General features: G+C 42.2%; 1 protein-coding gene across 1 annotated transcript in view; it reads left to right on the top strand.

The window, feature by feature from the left end:
* LRRN2 (leucine rich repeat neuronal 2) overlaps window positions 1-16,927 on the top strand; it is a 29,482-nt gene extending 12,555 nt beyond the window's left edge. The window contains exon 2 of the mRNA XM_075264152.1: window positions 13,783-16,927. Within this exon, the coding sequence (XP_075120253.1) occupies window positions 13,957-16,056 (2,100 nt within the window). The 5' untranslated portion in view covers window positions 13,783-13,956 and the 3' untranslated portion in view covers window positions 16,057-16,927. The remainder of the gene's footprint in view (window positions 1-13,782) is intronic.
* The last annotated feature ends 1,741 nt before the right edge of the window (window positions 16,928-18,668 follow it).

The following is an 18,668-nucleotide window of genomic DNA, read 5'->3' as shown; positions in this document are numbered from 1 at the left end:
CTGAGGGTTCTGGTTACTGAACACTCACCGATCTGCTACTAAAAAGCTATCTGAAGGATATGCCATCAATATCAATAAACTCTTTTGAATAACAATCATTCAATATATTAAGATTGGCACTTTCTATATCAGTCAGAATCAAGACCTCTGCTGGCATGAGATGTCTCTTAAAGGGAACCTGACAGCAGTAAAGTGGTTATAAACCTAATCCCAAGTACATTGTAGAGGTTTCAGGTTTGAGGCCCTATTTGCATGTTTAAAGCTGTTTATTCTTATGCAAATAAGGGGAAATGTGCTTTGGGAGTGAGACTTGGCTTACTTAGGTTTTAGTCTGACCCCTCGTTCACATCTGCGTTGGTATTCCATCCGGGGAAGTCCGCATGGGAACCCCCCCCCCCCCCGAATGGAATACCAAACGCAATTGGAAGCGTTGTGCAGTAAAAGAATAAAAGAACATGGATCCCCATAAACTATAATGAGGTTAATGTGATTGCCGCCAAATCTCCACAGGGATCATGCAGACAGGAAAGTAGTTCACAATCTACTTTCCTGCCCACATGATTCGTGCGGGCAGTGCGCAGCCAGCACGCAGACCCCGTTATAGTCTTGTCCATGTGCTTTCACTGCACACCGCTTGCAGTTACGTTTGGGGGTTCCCGATGCGAACTCCCCGAACGGAATACCGAACGCAGATGTGAACGAAGGGTAAGCTCTATATTCTCAGGTAATGCACTTTGTACTCATCTGCATACATATTAAAAGGCAATTTACATAAAAGTGCAGCTCAAAAGCCAAGTTACAGAAATATGTTTGGAAACTCTAGAATCATCACAACAAGGTAGATTTATAACAAATTTACTGCTGACAGTCTCCGTTTAATAATTCTGATACATCTCAAGATGTTCTGTGCAGGTGCTAAGCTATAACTCACACCAGTTTTCTGATGTGATAGTAAACGTGCCAGGCCTCGTTCATATCTATGTTTGTATTCCGTCCGGAGGAATCCGCATGAAGACCCCCTCGAACGGAATACTGAGCACAACTGCAAACGGTATGCCAGTAAAAGTACACAGACCCCATAGACTTTAATGGGGCCCGTGTGCTTACCAGCAGATCTCCGCAGGGATCATGCAGACAGGAAAGTAGTTCACAATCTACTTTCCTGTCCACATGATTCATGCGGGCAGCGCGCGGCAAGCACACGGACCCTATTATAGTCTATGGGGTGCATTCGCAGCGCTTGCAGTTGCGTTCGGTATTCCTTTCGGGGGGTCTCCATGCGGACTCCCCGAACAGAATACCAAACGCAGATGTGAATGAAGGGTCAGGCCAAAGTGTCTTTGTCCAAACCTGCCTTGATTTCCACTCTGCCCATTTTTGGGTGGACTAAGTGGTGCATCTTTATGGATAAATGCCTGTGTTTAAAAAAAACACATTTTCATATAACTAGCATGCTCAGTTTAGTAAATTTTCCCCTATGTGGAGATTTGTTTTTCAGTTATTTTATAACACTCCATTGGAAGTAATGGAATGTCACTTCTGTAATATGACAGTAAAAGGTTTTTCCAAAAGTCACAATTCAATAGAACTGAAAACATTTCACATTCATGTTGAAATATGACTGAAGGACTTACAAAGCTGCACAATGCAAATGGTGTCATGAATTCTGTTTCTGTATAAATGTGTTGTTGTCGGAACAAGAGAAGCATTCCAAGGCATTACCGACTGAGCATTGTTTCACATTGTTGAACTAATACATGATTAATAGTGCATTCCTTACCTGCACTTTTGTTCATGTTATCTGTCTATGCTGGCTATGTCTATGAAGGTGCTTCTTTATTTCTAGGAGTCTGGTTTACTTTTACACATATGTTCCTAGATTACTACCCAGTAGAGACAGCACTCAAGAATATTGTTTGATGGAAAAGTGCTTCTTATATTTGTTACACCCACACCTTGTGAAGTGCATAAGAGCAAAGCAACATTTCGCCCTTCTTCAGGCTGAATTGGCAGTGAGGAGCATGTACGGGAAGTTCACATACATCTCATAGCCACTTCTGCCTGAAGAAGGGCAGTAACTCTCTGAAACATTACTCTGCTCTTGTGCACTTTACAATTGACCAGTGTAACTACCAAAATAAGCACATTTTCCATCAAAAAATATTGTTTAGCACTGCCTCCACTTCTTGACTTCTTAACTAAAACCTGCAGTAAAGTGCTTATAAGAGAAGTATACCAGTAGCGCTTTAAGAACTGATGTCCTTCACTCTCTGGGATTCTGGTGTAAATTTCTGCCAAAACACAATTCCAAAGCTATGAAATGGACTTAGAGAATCCACCCAATGTACACGTCCTTAGCGTCAAGGCCTGTTCTAACCCTTTGCACTTCATTTGAGACACAATGTAATATCCCTACTTACAGTATATCTCTCCTATGAAATAGTGGGATGACCAGTCAAAATGTATGATAGCTTGGGTCCTTCGACAGTCAAATGAAACAAAATCTCACTTCTCATTTACAAACCATCTTTCCTATGTAAATATCTGTCACTATACAAACAATACCATTTAGATGACATTGAATCAAACTGATAGAGCTGGGAGGTAGTAATATCTCTCGGAGAACATTCAAATCCCTCTTATTGAACTTGTATTTGTTCTCCTTGTTCCTCCATCTGCAATTTAACAAGTCTTCTACGCCTTCTTTTAGCTGTAACTCATTACAAAGGCTCAATATCCTTCCCCAGCTAGGATGCAATGTACCAATACTCTTGACATATTGAAGGAGAAGAGAACATTGCCACCACCACTTTTTATGTTGGATCAATTTGAGGTCTTTTCCGTCTTACCAGCCCTAGCTCTCTAACTCAATGTAGAGCATTAATCCTAGTCTTTTGTTAGAGCTTCAATGGGAGCCTTCTTTTCAGGAATCTTAATGCTCATTTAACATAGGAGTCAGATCAGTAGGTTTCCATCCTTGTTTTTTTATTAGATTATTCAGTTTCACAATTTTGGAGTAACATTTTTGTACATATGCTTATTGTTCTAGTCAATATACTTTGCTGAGAACTCAAATCTTCTCAGACTCCTTTGAGTAGATTTACAGGATGGCATAAATGGTATTTTCAGTAAGGGTTATGATAAACTACCTAACCATTAGTATAGAGAAATATTTATTATGCTGATATAGAGAGAATGTTTAGTGTTTCTATAGTCCGCACAGACATGAATGGAAAGAGTTGTGAAGCCACCTCGCTGTTTATTCTTCACCAGCCGTATCAGCAGGCAGGTCAAGGGTCCTATATCCTGTAGGTACGCCATATAATGTCTGTGTTGGGAACATCCCTTTAAAAAGTTTAAAGCCGTTCTTACAAATATTGTTTTTCTTTTTTCTTGTAAATCCACCCCACAATTTTCTAAAAACCCTTATCCCTTTGAGCAGAACCCATTGCATAAATTCAAATGCTGTTGCATATTGTTGTTAATTTAATAACATCCCATTTACAGACTAGAGACTGCTAGAAAAAGGTTGATAGATCACTGATGACAGCCCTTGAAGACCTCAAGAAGGAGGGGGACAATTCTGTTTATAACCTATACAGTAAGGTTGAGGCCCCACATTGCAGAAACGCAGCTCTTTCTGTTGCAAATTTTGCTGTGTATAGTTTAGCCAAAGTCAGTGGAGTGGATTGAGCAGAAGAGAACCTGTTACAGAAGACAAGGTATCTCAGCTACTTTCTTCATCTCACCCTACGACCTGCAGTAGTGACCCCTTCCCCTCACACCTTCTCCAATCTCTGTCGCCTGCTGTCACAACTTACCTTACTAAAATATTTAACCTCTCTCTCTCTCTCTTCTGGAATCTTCCCATCCTCTTTCAAACATGCTGTCATAACCCCGCTATTAAAAAAAACCCTCCCTGACCCGTCCTGTGCTGCTTAACTATCAACTCGTCTCTAACCTCCCCTTCATTTCTAAAATCTTGGAACACCTAGTCTATTATGGTTTAATCTGCTATCTCTCTGCTAATTCTCTGCTTGACCCCTTACAATCTGGTTTCCACTCTCTGCACTCTACTGAAACAGCCCTCACAAAAGTCTCCAATGATCTTCTGACAGCTAAATCCAATGGTGACTTCTCTCTTCTTATTCTTCTGGACCTCTCTGCAGCATTTGACACTGTTGACCATCAACTCCTCCTCACTATGCTCCGCTCAGTCGGCCTCAATGACACCACACTCTCCTGGTTCTCCTCTTATCTCTCAGACCGCACTTTCAGTGCATCATTTGAAGGCTCTGTTTCTTCCCCTCTTTCCCTTGCTGTTAGGGTTCCTCAGGGCTTGGTCCTAGGCCCCCCTGCTCTTTTGTCTCTGCACAGCCCCCATTAGACAAACCATCACCAGATTTGGCTTCCGGTACCATCTTTATGCTGATGACACCCAATTATGCACATCTTCCTGTGACATCACCCCTACACTAATACAGAACACCAGTGACTGTCTTTCTGCTGTCTCAAATATCATGTCCTCATTGTATCTGAAACTAAATCTCTCTAAGACTGAACTACTACTGTTTCCACAATCTAATAGATTTGTCCCTGATATATCCATTGCAGTCTCAGGCCTTACTATAACTCCAAGGCAGCATGCCCGCTGCCTCGGGGTCATGTTTGACAAAGACCTTTCCTTCACCCCTCATATTCAATCACTCACACGTTCATGTCTCCTCCACCTCAAAAACATCTCCAGAATACACCCTCTGAGTAACCAGAGTTACATTAAAGACACTTATTGTCTCTCTGATTCATTCTCGCCTTGACTACTGTAACTCCTTACTAATCGGTCTTCCCCTCACTAAACTCTCCCCTCTACAATCTATTCTGAATGCAGCGGCCAGGCTCATCTATCAGGCTAGACGCTGCAGCGATGCCTCTGGTCTGTGCCAGTCGTTACATTGGCTGCCTATTCAATATAGAATAAAATATAAAGTTATCACGCTCATCCACAAAGCTCTCCATAATGCCGCACCTCACTACATTTCCTCCCTCATCTTTGTCTACCGCCCAACCCGTAAACTCCGTTCACTCAATGACCTAACACTTACATCCTCTATTATCAGAACCTCCCACGCTCATATACAAGACTTCTCCCGAGCTGCACCACTTCTCTGGAATGCTCTACCCCGGACAATCAGATTAACTACCAATTTCTACAGTTTTAAGAGCAAACTAAAGACACATCTTTTCAGACAGGCCTATCACAATTCCTAATGTAAACTCTTCCATACCTTAATTAGAATCCCTAAAATTAACCCTTCTCTGTTCCAGCTCCCACATTAACCCACATGATATGATGCCGTTTCAGGCTAACTTTATATGTCCAAGCTCCATCCACATGTTAAAGGACACGACTGGTGACGGTGACATAAAATTTTATGTTTGTGTAATGACAGTAACCTCTATTACAAAATTGTCTGACTACTGAATAAACAATGCTATCTCCGATGCCGCCTCTGCTACCTCTTGTGTCACCCCCTCTACCTCATAGATCGTAAGCTCTTGTGAGCAGGGCCCTCAGTCCCATTGTGTGAAATGACTAATTCTTTGTAATGTATATTTTTGTCTGTATTTGAACCCTACAAATTGTAATTTATTATTATTATTATTATGAGAAGTATAAGAACTTCCTATATATTTCCCTTTTGTATCCTTTCTTGACTTTGGTACAAAAAACCGCAGGAAAATCTGCAACAAAAAAAGCTGCGCTTCTGCAATGTGGGGCATTAGCCTAGAAGGAACTGCTCTATAGGCTTCCACATTGCGGAAAAGCAGCTTTTTTTGTTGCAGATTTTGCTGCAGTTTTTTGTGCCAAAGCCAGGACTGGATTAAAGGGATCCTATCATTCACACACAATTTTTTCTAGGTACCACGTCGGAATAGTCTTAAGAAAGGCTATTCGTCTCCTACCTTTCGTTGTCTTCTCCGTACCGCCTTTTGCCTACAATCCCGGTTCTTGTCAGTATGCAAATTAGCTCTCTCGAATCACTGGGGACGGGCCCCAGCGCTCAAACAGCACTGGGGGTGTCCCCAATGCTGCGAGAGAACTCTCTCCAACGCCGCCTCCATCTTCGTCAGTAGCGTCCTCTCCAGCCTCTTCTTCCGGCGGTGTCTTGTAACTTCTAGGCCTCGGGCCTTGGGCAGAGCAGACTGCGCATGCCCACAGGCCACGAGAAAATGGCCACTTACAATACTGTTCAAGCGGCCATTTTCTAGTGGCCTGTGGGCATGCACAGTCTGGTGGTTTAATATCCCAAATATCCCTAGCTAAAGGCTGTTTGTGCCAGAGATAAAAAAAAATAATCAAAGCTTATAAATACCTAATGACAACTATTCATGTTCATGATGTCCATCATATGTGTAATGAAGCCGAGATTCACTTCCCTGGCTTTATTAAAGAATTGTTCTGCATATATCAGGAGCACCAGAGGTGAGTCCAATGAGATCCATTAGACTCGTGATGGCGAACCTATGGCACGCAGAGCCCTCTCAGCTGGCACACGTGTGGTCGCCCGGACTGCTTACTGATGATCGTTGATGAGCAATCGCTGCTTTCAGTTGTATGTGCAAATGCATATACAACTGAAAGTTGTCAGTGTAGACCTCTGCCCCAACACAGACGTGATGACATAAGTTATCAGCGCCTGCAGTCAAAAGGAGAAGAACGCCGGTAGCTCTTCATGGGTAAGTATAATACTGGGGGGAGGGGCAAATTGAAGAGCATATAATACTGTGGGGGGCGTTCTGAGGAGCATATAATACTGGGCAGGGGGGTACTGAGGAGCATATGTACTGAGAGGTTATTGAGGAGCATATAATACTGCGGGTGGGGGGAAGGTTCTGCGGAGCATATAATACTGCAGGGTGCCCTGATGTGGAGCATATGCTACTGTCTGGGGACCCGAAGTGGAGCATATACTACTGTCTGGGGGCCTCTGCAGAGCATATACTACTGTCTGGGGGCCACTGTGGAGCATATAATACTGCCTGGGGGCTGCTGCGGAGCATATAATACTGTCTGGGGCCTCTGTAGAGCATATAATACTGTCTAGGGCCTCTGCAGAGCATATAATACTGTCTGGGGGCCACTGTGGAGCATATAATACTGCCTGGGGGCTGCTGCGGAGCATATAATACTGTCTGGGGGCCCTTCACTATTTATATCATACAGTATCATTTTTATAGCAAACGTGATAGTAGAGGCTATAATAATATTTCACGGTCACTATAAAACAGATCCTGTGCATTGTAAATAGTGAACATTAATTGTTCAAAAGTACCAAATGCAGAGACCTTTACCTTTGAGTACAAGCGCTGTAAAGCCCCATTCACACAACTGTAATTTGTGGGTCCATAACTGCACAATTGTGGATCCGGACAGTATTTATTTATTTAATTATGTATTTATTTATTTATTTATTACAGTTAAATTACCGTGTTGACACATTGCGATAATTTAAGGGGTTATAAGTTGCAGTTTGAGCACTCAGTCTCTCAAAGGTTCGCCATCACTGCATTAGACTCATCTCTAGATAAATATAAAGACTTTATTAAAATTCCTAGTATGGTCAGACTCTCCGGTTCACAAGATAATTGATAGGTAAATATTCACATATTTATTTATGAATCCCTCCTATTAGTTGTATCCAGCCTAGCTGCTTTTGGCTTCTACTGTATTCCAGGCTAGGTGTCATGCAGAGTCCTGGTACATGTTTACTTCACAATGTGTGATCACAAGCTATTCCTTTCATATTTTACTGTGCCAAGACTCTTTCATATTTGTTATTCCCCCCTCCTTTGCTATGCTGGAGACAAGCTCATTTCCCTTTTGCAATGTTAATTATTTTCTTCCAGTTGTTCTCTGTCTTTTTCCTTCTTGCTGGTTCTTGTGATTCTCTCTGGTTAGGTCTGACATATTTTGACTGTGATACTCCTTCCCCCTCATTGCTGGGTATTAAGTGCTGATGCTGACACTGCAGGGGTTATAAATTACCTCTGTGCTTCAGTCTAGAGAAGGAGGTGGCTTTCCATGCAGATCCCTCTTTCTCTCTCTTACAAGACAATACAATTGTAAGGGCTTCGGCACTGGCTATGAACCCGATGACGCCAGGGTGATTGAATGGTCTGGGCTGGATTTCAGAGCTTTCTGTAGTTAGATTATTTCTGTCTTTTATAGAAAATATTCATTTATTGGTGCATTGCTTCATGACGTCCCATATATATATATATATATTAGACTTTAGAGGCAAAAACTGAAATTATGTAATGATATATTATTGCAATAACCAGCATATACAGTACTTACTAGATCTATTAATGTATTTTACTGGTCTCCTCCTTCCAACTGGTCATTCAACTTATGCAGTCTCCCCATATTGGTGATATATCTTATCTTTATAATGAATGTCCCTCTTCATCTCTCCATTGTTGAGCATACACTGCACATTACTTTGGTCTGATGTGATGATCAGAGCTGTGGGGAGGTGAGTTTAATGCAGTAAAGCCTAGAGGCTGAAGGGACCCACTTAGGTCCAAGAAATCTTCTATTCCCTTTTGTGGGGAGGATCAGTTACAGTATATGTCACTATTAGTAGACCAAAAATCAATTTGTAATCCTATAAAAAGTCAAAGTGTAGCCCTGGTTTTAACTTCTTAATTTCTACTTAACCACTTCTGTATCGGGCCAATTTCTGGTCCAAGACAAAACAGATTTTCAGGATTTTTGTATGGGTGGTTTTGAGGGCTATAACATTTTCATCATTTGCATTATTCAACTAATTTCTGCGTCTTCTTTCAGTGACACATAGGGCTTTATTGTTATGTTGTTATTATTTTTGCATGTTGTTTTTTGTTGTTTTTTTTAATTTATATCCGGGAAAATGTAGACACTTTTCATTTTTTTAAAAATTGTATAGCACAAAGTGTTACTAAAAATCTGGAGAAAATCAGCAAAAAAGCGCTGTGGGCAAAAACGCAGCAAGCTCCCCGTTTAGGCAGCTGCACAATTTCGTGCAGCTGGTGAAAACTGCAAGGATGTATCGGTAATTCCTTGCAGAACAAGAGAAGGGACCGCCAGACGTATATAGTCTATGGGCAGTCTAGAAGAGGTTAAAGGCATTTTTCCCGTAGCGCTTTTCACAGAAAGACCGCAGAAGTTACCTCTGCAGACTTTCTGCTTCAATTATATGTATAGGGAAACCGCCAGCAATTCTGTAGGTATAATTGACATGCTGCGATTTCCAAAACTGTAAAGGTTTTGAAAATTGCAACATGTCCGCTGCGCATACTTTTCAGCAAGGTCCGCCTTCCAGTGACTGTAAAATGTTGCATATTTTCTTCGGGGTTTATGCCACATGGGGCCCAGCCTAAAGCAGATATGCACTTTTGAATATTATTTTGCATTTTTAATATAAATAGATCTAAGATTCAGTGCTGACTTTGTGATTCTGATACAGTGCTCAAAATCTCCAGCATAGACATAGATTTTTAACATAAAGTGCATCTACCTGCAGCTGCCACTAGAGGGTTTTTATTGACCAGTAAGCTCTCATGCTCCCTCCGGTGGTAACTGCAGGCACCCCAAAGTTATATTTGCACCTCTGTATGGGAAATACAAAAATCTTTGACCACTATATAGATATTTTAAGAAAATATTTTGAATGATTAAAATGACATGACATAAGGTGGAGATTCACTTGAAGGCTGAGGCCCTAATTTACGGTAACGCAGCTTTTTTTACTGTAGATTTTTTTTTTTTTTTTTTTTTTTAATCCAAAACAATGAATGTCTGAAAAAGCAATGGGAAATATATAGGAAGTTCCTATATTTCTCATTTCTGCTTAATCCATTTCTGACTTTGGCTACAACAACCGCAACAAAAAAAGAAGCTGCATTTCCACAATGTGGGGGCCTCAGCCTAAAGCCAGTCAACACTCAGGAACACTGGGTGAAGCTCCTTCCACTGTCCTACACAATGTCATGGCAGCCAGGTCTTCAGTCTTGGTCCATCACTCACTTACAGGTTTCGTTGTCAATAATACTTTAATGAGAAGTTGTTCAGTACAGAAGTAGTCAATAGCAGTTGCTTGGACACAGAAGGTATTAAACAGTAGCTTGAGCTTCCTAACAGTCTAGAAGAACTGTCAGCAACCTTCCCCAGTTTGTGGAGTAACAGTCCTGCAGCGGCACATGGCAGCTTTTCTGCTCTTATAGGGGTTGCACTCAGCTCACACAGGTCCTGCTTCTCCAGGCACACACCAACAGTAGTCTTGTGGGCCCTGGTGCAATCTTTTGTCTGGGGCTCCCTACCTCATCCCTACAGCGAATTCTTGATAGTGATGGTTACGAGAGCTAAGGAGTTTAATGAACTTTATTCTGGTTAGAGTAATCTATGGGTCTCCTTGGCTTATGGGCTAGATGGAAGTTGCAATCTAAATACTGATGCCAGTGCTTATGGGCCCCCTAAGGCTCCTGGGCCCTGGTGCGATTGCACCCATTCAAGTTACGTCCCTGGACACCAAGATTTGCTCTGCTAGTTTACGGTTGAAACCCAGGACCACTCAACAAAGGTCTAAACATAGAGGAGTAGTGCTGTTGTGTATATTCCAAGGCTTCAGATTTCCCATATAGATACTCATCGTGTGTAGGTAAGCTTCAGCTAGCATAAATGTGTATGAGAAACAGAACACATGACATTTGCTCAAGGACTGTATTTTACAAGTTGTCAATGCTAAACTGAGAAAGTGTACTTTATAAATTATATTTCACTGAAGGGGGATTGACATAGCCACCCATAGGAATATTAAAACGTACCTTTTATTGATAGCCTTTAAAAGCATGAAAAATAAGGTAGGTGGTCTTCATTCCCCATAGATGCCTGCAGCAGGACCTTATATTTATCTAGGCTCAACAGTAGGGTTGAGCGATCGTGTTCGGAAAACATCGGATTCCGATCGGCGATCAAGAAAATTTCACGATCGCGATCGGAATTCCGAACACGATCTTTTTATGTGGGATCGAGATTGGTGATCTTTTCCCACAATGCTTTGCTTAGGCTTCACACTGAGTATACGCTGTATACTCAGTGTGAAGGCTCCGCTGCAGTTCCATAGGAATGAATGGACGCAGCCGGCACACAGCCTTAACCCCCTGCGCGCCGGCTGCCTCCATTCATTCGAATGGGAGGCTAAACTAAACATCTATAGCAGCTACTTACCTCTAGAGATGGCTGCTCTGGTGCCCTCCTTCTTCTTGCCTCGCTGCACCACCTCCCAGGTTAGTGTTTAAAGCGCTAGGTAAGCGGGGCTTGTGGCTTAGGAGAGTGTGGGACGGGTACAGGGCGGGGAGACGTGACGTCTCCCAGTACCCGCCCACACTCTCCTAACCTGGCAGTGAGGGGGCAGCGAAGGGAGAAGAGCAGCGTGGAGCGGCAGCGAGGCAAAGAAGAAGGAAGGCATCGGGCACCGGACCAGCCATCTCTGGAGGTAAGTGGACACCAGGGGAGACTAAGTAGCCAGAGGATTAAAAAAAAATTCTCTGGCTACTTTAGTGATTCACTACACAGTGTGGATTCTAACAATTGTTAGATTCCATGCTGTATAGTGAATAGGATTGCTTTTAAAATCCGATCTCCGATTAATCCCATTGACTTGCATTGGGATCGGAATTGGGATCGAGATCGGGTTTGAATGAAAAATGATCGGAAATCGGATTTTAAAATCGATCCTGAAAAGTCAAGATCGGCTCAACCCTACTCAACAGCAATTCCCCCACCACTCAGAGGTCACTGGCCTAACACCAAACCAACCGAGAGGTGAAGGGGCCGATGGCGGGGCAACTCATCGCTGATTGTTAGAGCGGCGGTTAGCCCACCAACCGCTAAACCTAAAAATAGCAGTTATTACTGCTGCTGGAGGTTAAGAGTGATTTATGTGATGAGTATGCTATTATAGAAACAAAACACATAGGGTCTCAAATTAGACAGTTGTGGTGCAGTCTATCCGCCATATTGGCAGTCTGAGCAGGAAACAGGCCATCGGCCCTTTCACCTCTCGGTTGGTTTGGCGTTAGGCCAGTGACCTCCGAGTGGTGGGGGAATTGCTGTTGAGCCTACATAAATATAAGGTCCTGCTGCAGGCATCTATGGGGAGTGAAGACCACCTATGACATAGGGAGTTAGTTGCCTTTACTTATGAGACAATAAAATAGCAATCTCCCTGATTATCTTCTCACCTTAGGAGAAAAGTTTTTTTGGTGAAACGTGATTTTACCTTATTTTTCATGTTTTTAAAGGCTATCAATAAAAGGTATGTTTTAATATTCCTACGGGTGGCTATGTCAATCCCCCTTCAGTGAAATATAGATTATAGGAATTTTTTACATCATTAAATGTTTACAGTGAATTTACTTTATAAATGACCAATCAGCTATGCCAAGCTCCTTGTACACATATATGCCTGGCTGTATGGGGTAAGTTGCTGGCAGACACCTGGCAGCAGATTTTTACCCCCAGAATAAAACCATTGGACATGATGCAATCCAAAGTGCAACATCTGCTGTCAGGAGAAAGTCAGGAGACTCCTTACATAGATGGCATTTGCTTATATACATCTGGTGAGTATGGCCTATGTGGTGTTGGGCTACAATCCTAACAGAAACAGGACCACAACCCTAAGCCCTAAGGGCCCCTTCATACGGCGTAAGCGCTCAGCTCATTCCGAGCCGTACACGCGAGCGCTTCTAAACACTTCCCATTCACTTCAATGAGAGCACGTGTAAAGCCAAGTTTACGCGTGCTCCCATTGAAGTGAATGGGAAGTGTTTAGAAGCGCTCGCGTGTACGGTTCGGAATGAGCCGAGCGCTTACGCCGTGTGAAGGGGCCCTAAGTGACTAAGTCTGAGACCCTGGGCTGCCGAAATGCAACTTTTTTTGTTGAAGATTTTGCTGTGGAGTGGATTCTGCAGAAGGTAGACATATAAGTACTTCCTATATATTTCCCATTCCTTTTGTAGCCGCTCTTGGTTTCGACTAAAAAAACAACGCAGCAATAAAAAAAAACTGCGTATCCTCAATGTGGGACCTCAGCCTAAGACAGAATGACCACATTTTGACTGTTCACATGTGTGACTGGTTTCTGTTATTTGCACACGGGTTGTATTTCTGCAGTATTTTTTAGTATTCTGAATGTAGGGAATGTAAAAAACAGAAGAAAGAACAGTCTTACAGCCGAGGAGAGGTTCAGTCATATTTGTATGCTTCTAGATCATGATATGAAGACCAACAAATACATGTAAAATAACTAAAGTACGAGGCGTGCTTGTCATAGCCATTTCCGTATCTCACAAACCGCTTTGTCTCTCAGCGCTTTCCTTGTGAGGCCAGCACAGGATCTGGCCAAACCGAACATGTCTAATACTTGCTGGTCCGTCACCATGGTGACAAGTGAGATCCTCTCTGGAAAGAAAAGGCCATGGAAGAAAAGGCTCAGCCTGTGGGGGCGATGCAAAGGGAGGAGGAGATGGAGAATAAAAAAACCCACTAGGGATGGAGGGAGATAGAAATGGGGAAATACATAAAAGGAAAGAGGTGGAAGAATGGGAAAGGGGCAGGTGGGGGGAAAGTGGCCATTGTGAAGAGAAAATAGGCCATTAGATGAAACGGAAATGATACAATGTACTGAATGTGATGTCTGCATTCTCAAAGCTAACAGTAATCCTTTGTCTTCACAGATCCTATCAAATGTTGGATGGGCTAAATGATGCTTTCGCTCTCAAGAGGAAGAACCCAGCAGCTTGGTGTTCATGATGATAAAAGGGTGGTCTTAGCCGACACTCCACTATTCTGGATGCACCTGCTGCCTCCTTTTCTGTAAACAATATTAATCTGTGCACTTGATCTGGAAGATGAATTTCGATTATCCTTCTCCTGGCTGCAGGATGAGACTTCTTGTGGTCAAACTAATCCTTTTTTGGGCATCATCTGCTCTAGCAGGCATCCCAGCTGTGCCTTGGAAGGTGCAATGTCCCCCACAGTGTGTCTGTCAGATACGTCCCTGGTACACCCCAAGGTCAGCCTATAGAGAGGCCAACACTGTGGACTGCAATGACCTTTTTGTCGCAGCTGTCCCAAATGATCTCCCAACTGGAACTCATACGCTTCTCCTGCAGAGCAACAATATTGCACGACTGGAACAAGAAGAATTAGGTTACTTGGAAAACTTAACAGAACTGGACTTGTCTCAGAACAGTTTCTCCCATATTAGAGACTTTAATGCCAGGCACCTACCAAACCTTGTAAGCCTCCACCTTGAAGAGAATCAGTTAGAAACCTTGCCAGACCATAGCTTTTGTGGACTTGAGAGCCTTGAAGAATTGTACCTAAATCACAATCAACTGAGTGACATATCTCCCCAAGCATTTTCGGGTCTGCATCATTTACTTCGTCTTCATCTGAACTCAAACCTACTGACAAGACTTAATAACCAGTGGTTTAAAGAAATGCCATCCCTTGAGGTCTTAATGGTTGGTGGAAATAAGGTTACTTCAATCCTAGACATGAACTTTAAGGCACTTTCCAATTTACGGAGTCTTGTTCTGGCAGGTATGGGATTGAAGGACATATCAGACTTTGCATTAGAAGGATTGCTTAACTTGGAAAGTCTTTCTTTGTATGATAACAAACTGATCAGAGTACCAAAAGGTGCTCTGCAAAGGGTGCCAAGCCTGAAGTTTTTAGACTTGAACAAGAATCCCTTGAGTAGAATCCAGCAAAAAGACTTTGAAAACATGGCTCAGTTAAAGGAGCTTGGATTAAACAGCATGGAAGAGCTTGTATCTATTGATGAAATGGCTTTAGTGAACCTGCCGGAACTGACCAAGTTGGAAGTTACTAACAATCCTAAGCTTTCTTTCATCCATCCCAGGGCCTTCCAGAAACTACCACGCATGGAAACACTAATGCTAAACAACAATGCTCTGAGCTCTCTACACAGAGAAACTGTAGAGTCACTGCCAAACTTGCAGGAAATTGCTATGCATGGAAATCCTCTGAGATGTGATTGTGTTATCCGTTGGGTCAATGCTACAGCCTCACATGTCCGCTTTATGGAACCTCAATCCACGCTATGTGCTGAGCCACCAGAATTAAGGCGAACACAGTTAAGATTGGTCCCTTTTCGAGAAATGAGTGACCGATGTCTTCCCCTCATTCCAGTGCCAAGCTTTTCTCCTCGTGTTCGGGCATCAAGTGGGCAAAGCATAACATTACACTGCCGAGCACTTGCAGAGCCAGAACCACAAATATATTGGGTTACCCCCTCTGGAGAAAGGCTAGGAGTGTCTGCAAACTGGGGTGGTTACAAAGTACAAGAAGAAGGGACGCTAGAAATACAAGTGGTGTCATCAGCCCATGCAGGGGTATATACCTGTGTTGCACAGAATCTGGTAGGTGCAGATTATAAGAGTGTTCACCTCATGGTCAACCAATTATACCCAGCTAGAGATGATCCTGTCCAACTTCATGTGGGAGAAGTGGGCGAGCGTCATTTATTGCTATCTTGGGTCCCACCTCTTAATGCGCTTGGATGCAGCCTACGCTGGAGTTGCCTCACACCTGGTGCCAGTGTCGAGCGTGCAAGGCTTCCTGTTGGTCTGAATTCATACAATGTTACAAGACTACTTCCAGGAGAGGAATGCAGGGTATGCCTACGTGTATCCATTCTTGGAGGCAGAGTGCGAACTGCTTGTGCTAGTGCCAGGACTAGGGAGACTGGCACAGGTTACAAGCATAGAGGACAAAAAGCACTGACTGCACTAGCTTTCTGCTCATTGCTGGTTGTGATTGGGTTACTTGCCCGATATCGTCCCGGTGGAAGGTCAGACCCTTTGTCACCATGGTCCCTTTCTGGCAGAGTTATTTACCCTCCAGTGATACACCATTGGAACCAGAACAAAAAAGAAGAGCATTTGACAGGCCTCAATGTACCAGCTACCCCTTTGTGCTAATGACCTTTTGCCTAAGTTGTTTCAGAGACTTTCCCAGATAGACTTTGGACTGTAGTGCCTTGGAAGGGATCCAAAGTGAGAGAATGCCTTAAAGAACACAGGCAGACAGGCAAAGATAGAAAGTCGACATGTGGGCACAGGTATTGTTGTAGAAACAAGTGCAGACTAATACAAAAGAAGATTTCTGTACCAGGAAACCTAAAAACCCAGTGTACACTCACACAGATGTGTAGCTGCACAAAAGAAGAAAGAGTCCCTGCCATACACTGCAAAGAATAAAACGTGTAAAATAAACAGAAAACGTACACAAGCATTTTACAAGCATGGAAGGACACGCCGAGTAGATACAAACAGATATCACTCATACAGCTAATACACATATTGCATTTTTGTAAAGAGGACAGAAGCCTAATGTCATGTTAAATAATAAAACGATACAAAAAGGTGTATAGTTATGTATATGCTACACGATGCTGTGAATCTATTGCTGTGCGGTTACCTCCCCTTGAACTTCCAGCACATTTCTTGGACTCCTGAGCTATCAGGGCCCCAATACACTGGGTTATCATTTTGCTAGTTTTCTATGACTGAAGTACAGACATTCTCAGTACAGCCCACGCAGAACTACTGAAAAATGAGGAAAGAAAAGAACAAATCTACATTTAAAAAACAAGGCTGTGCCCCCACCTTTCAGATCCATCTGATACCAAGAAATGACAAGGTTTGGGGTCACCTTGACTTTGACTGTAACTGGATCAGAAAGGAATCTTGGACTTTGTAGTAAAAGGCAGCAAGACTCCTCTTTCAATCCTTTCCCAACTAATATGTACAATCGTGATTGTTATAATAAAGCTCTAAGCGGCAACAATGACCAGACTGCTGTGCTTGAAGTATTGTGTGTATGTAAATCATTATTACTCTGCAGTCACAAGAACAATATGTAGACTTGGTTTCTTATAATGTTGTACAGCTATTATTTGTGATTTCTCAGCAAACATATTTTATTACTATACTATAATAAAATTAGAAATACAGAAACTGTATACTCTATTCTAAATCTAAAAATTCAGTTTTAAATATGGTAATTCTCATCCAAAATAAATAGGTAATTTTTGCTTTCGGAAAATACAGTAGGTTCTATGTGGTTCACTTTTGACTCTTTTGAGTATAAAATTAATGTACTAGTACAGGGGTATGGCACGTACGGCTCTCCAGCTGTTGCAAAACTACAACTCCTAGCATGCACCCAAATGTGAAGCACCATGGAATTAATGGTGGTATATAAATAAACAATAATAATAATAATAATAATTAATAATAATAATACTTGCTCTGCTGTTCTTGGAACTCCCATGGAAATGAATGGAGCATGTTGGGTGTTGTAGTTTCACAGCAGCTGAAGAGCCAAAGGTTCCCTTCCCCTGTACTAGTATGTCTCAGGACCTGAGACAATGAATGCAGCTCTGCAGTGTGGCCCTTCTGAACTAGGTCACCATTACCCTATATCTGTGTCCATGACCACCATTTCTAGTGTGAGAGTACAGTTGTGGCCAAAAGATTTGAGACTGACACAAATTTGGGTTTTTTCACAAGGTCTGATGCATCATTGTTTTAGATTTTTTTTTTTTAGGCAGATGTCGCTATGGTATACTGAAGTACATTTCTAAACTTTTCGTAAGAATTTACACTTTTATTGACAAATGCGTCAAGTTTATGCAGAGACTCAACATTTATGGTGCTGACCCTTATTTTTCAAGACTTCTGCAATACACCCTGGCATGCCAAATATCATCTGCTAGGCCAAATCCTGACCAATTCTTACCTAACCAGTGTTTATCAGAATTAGAAAAACCATTGTCCACACTGTCGCCCATGGGTGATTGGGATAACTTGCTCTTGTTGCATACAGGGATTGCACTTAAATGGATATATTTATCAATGGAAGTTAATAAACTCATGAAATGCTTAGAATAGTGTTTCATTATTTTTCTGAAGTGGCAAACTTTGTGAAAACTAAAACGTGTGTCAGTTTCAAAACTTTTAGCTGCGACTTGTAGGTACGAGTAATGTACATTTATTTATGCAATGCAATAATCTCCCAGTTTTGTGATAGAAGGATTCGCATATGTTTCACCCAATAGTTAATAACAGTATAATCCACCCAAATCTACAGCATTAAACATCACTACAATTACACCTGTAACTGGGACAGAATTTGTAACTTTAAGGTACACTTTCGATTATCTGGCAGCATTTGTGTCAATAAAGAATATTAAAAGTGTATTAATAAATTTGGTCTCCTTTCTGTGAAATCCTGCATTTTTTATTTTTTCCCTTGCTTGTCTTTTGAGAGCTCTTCCCTGCTTCTCATTGTGTAGGAATATGGCTATGGGTGAAAGGAATAGAAAAACATGGGGAAGGTCACTTCAAAAGGCTATATAGGGGAGCCTGCACACGGAGTTTACGCTCGCTCATTCTGAATGTAAAATTCGTTCATAGTGAGTGGCGTAAAAAACATCCCATTGACTTGAATGGGTGCCAGCATACGTCTGCTCCCCATTGAAATCAATGGGAGGCTTTTTTACGCTCGCATAGAAATGAATGGACGTAGC

Source organism: Leptodactylus fuscus, chromosome 2, assembly GCF_031893055.1.
Source record: "Leptodactylus fuscus isolate aLepFus1 chromosome 2, aLepFus1.hap2, whole genome shotgun sequence".
Taxonomy (NCBI): Eukaryota; Metazoa; Chordata; class Amphibia; order Anura; family Leptodactylidae; genus Leptodactylus; species Leptodactylus fuscus.
This window is presented reverse-complemented; position numbering and strand designations above follow the sequence as displayed.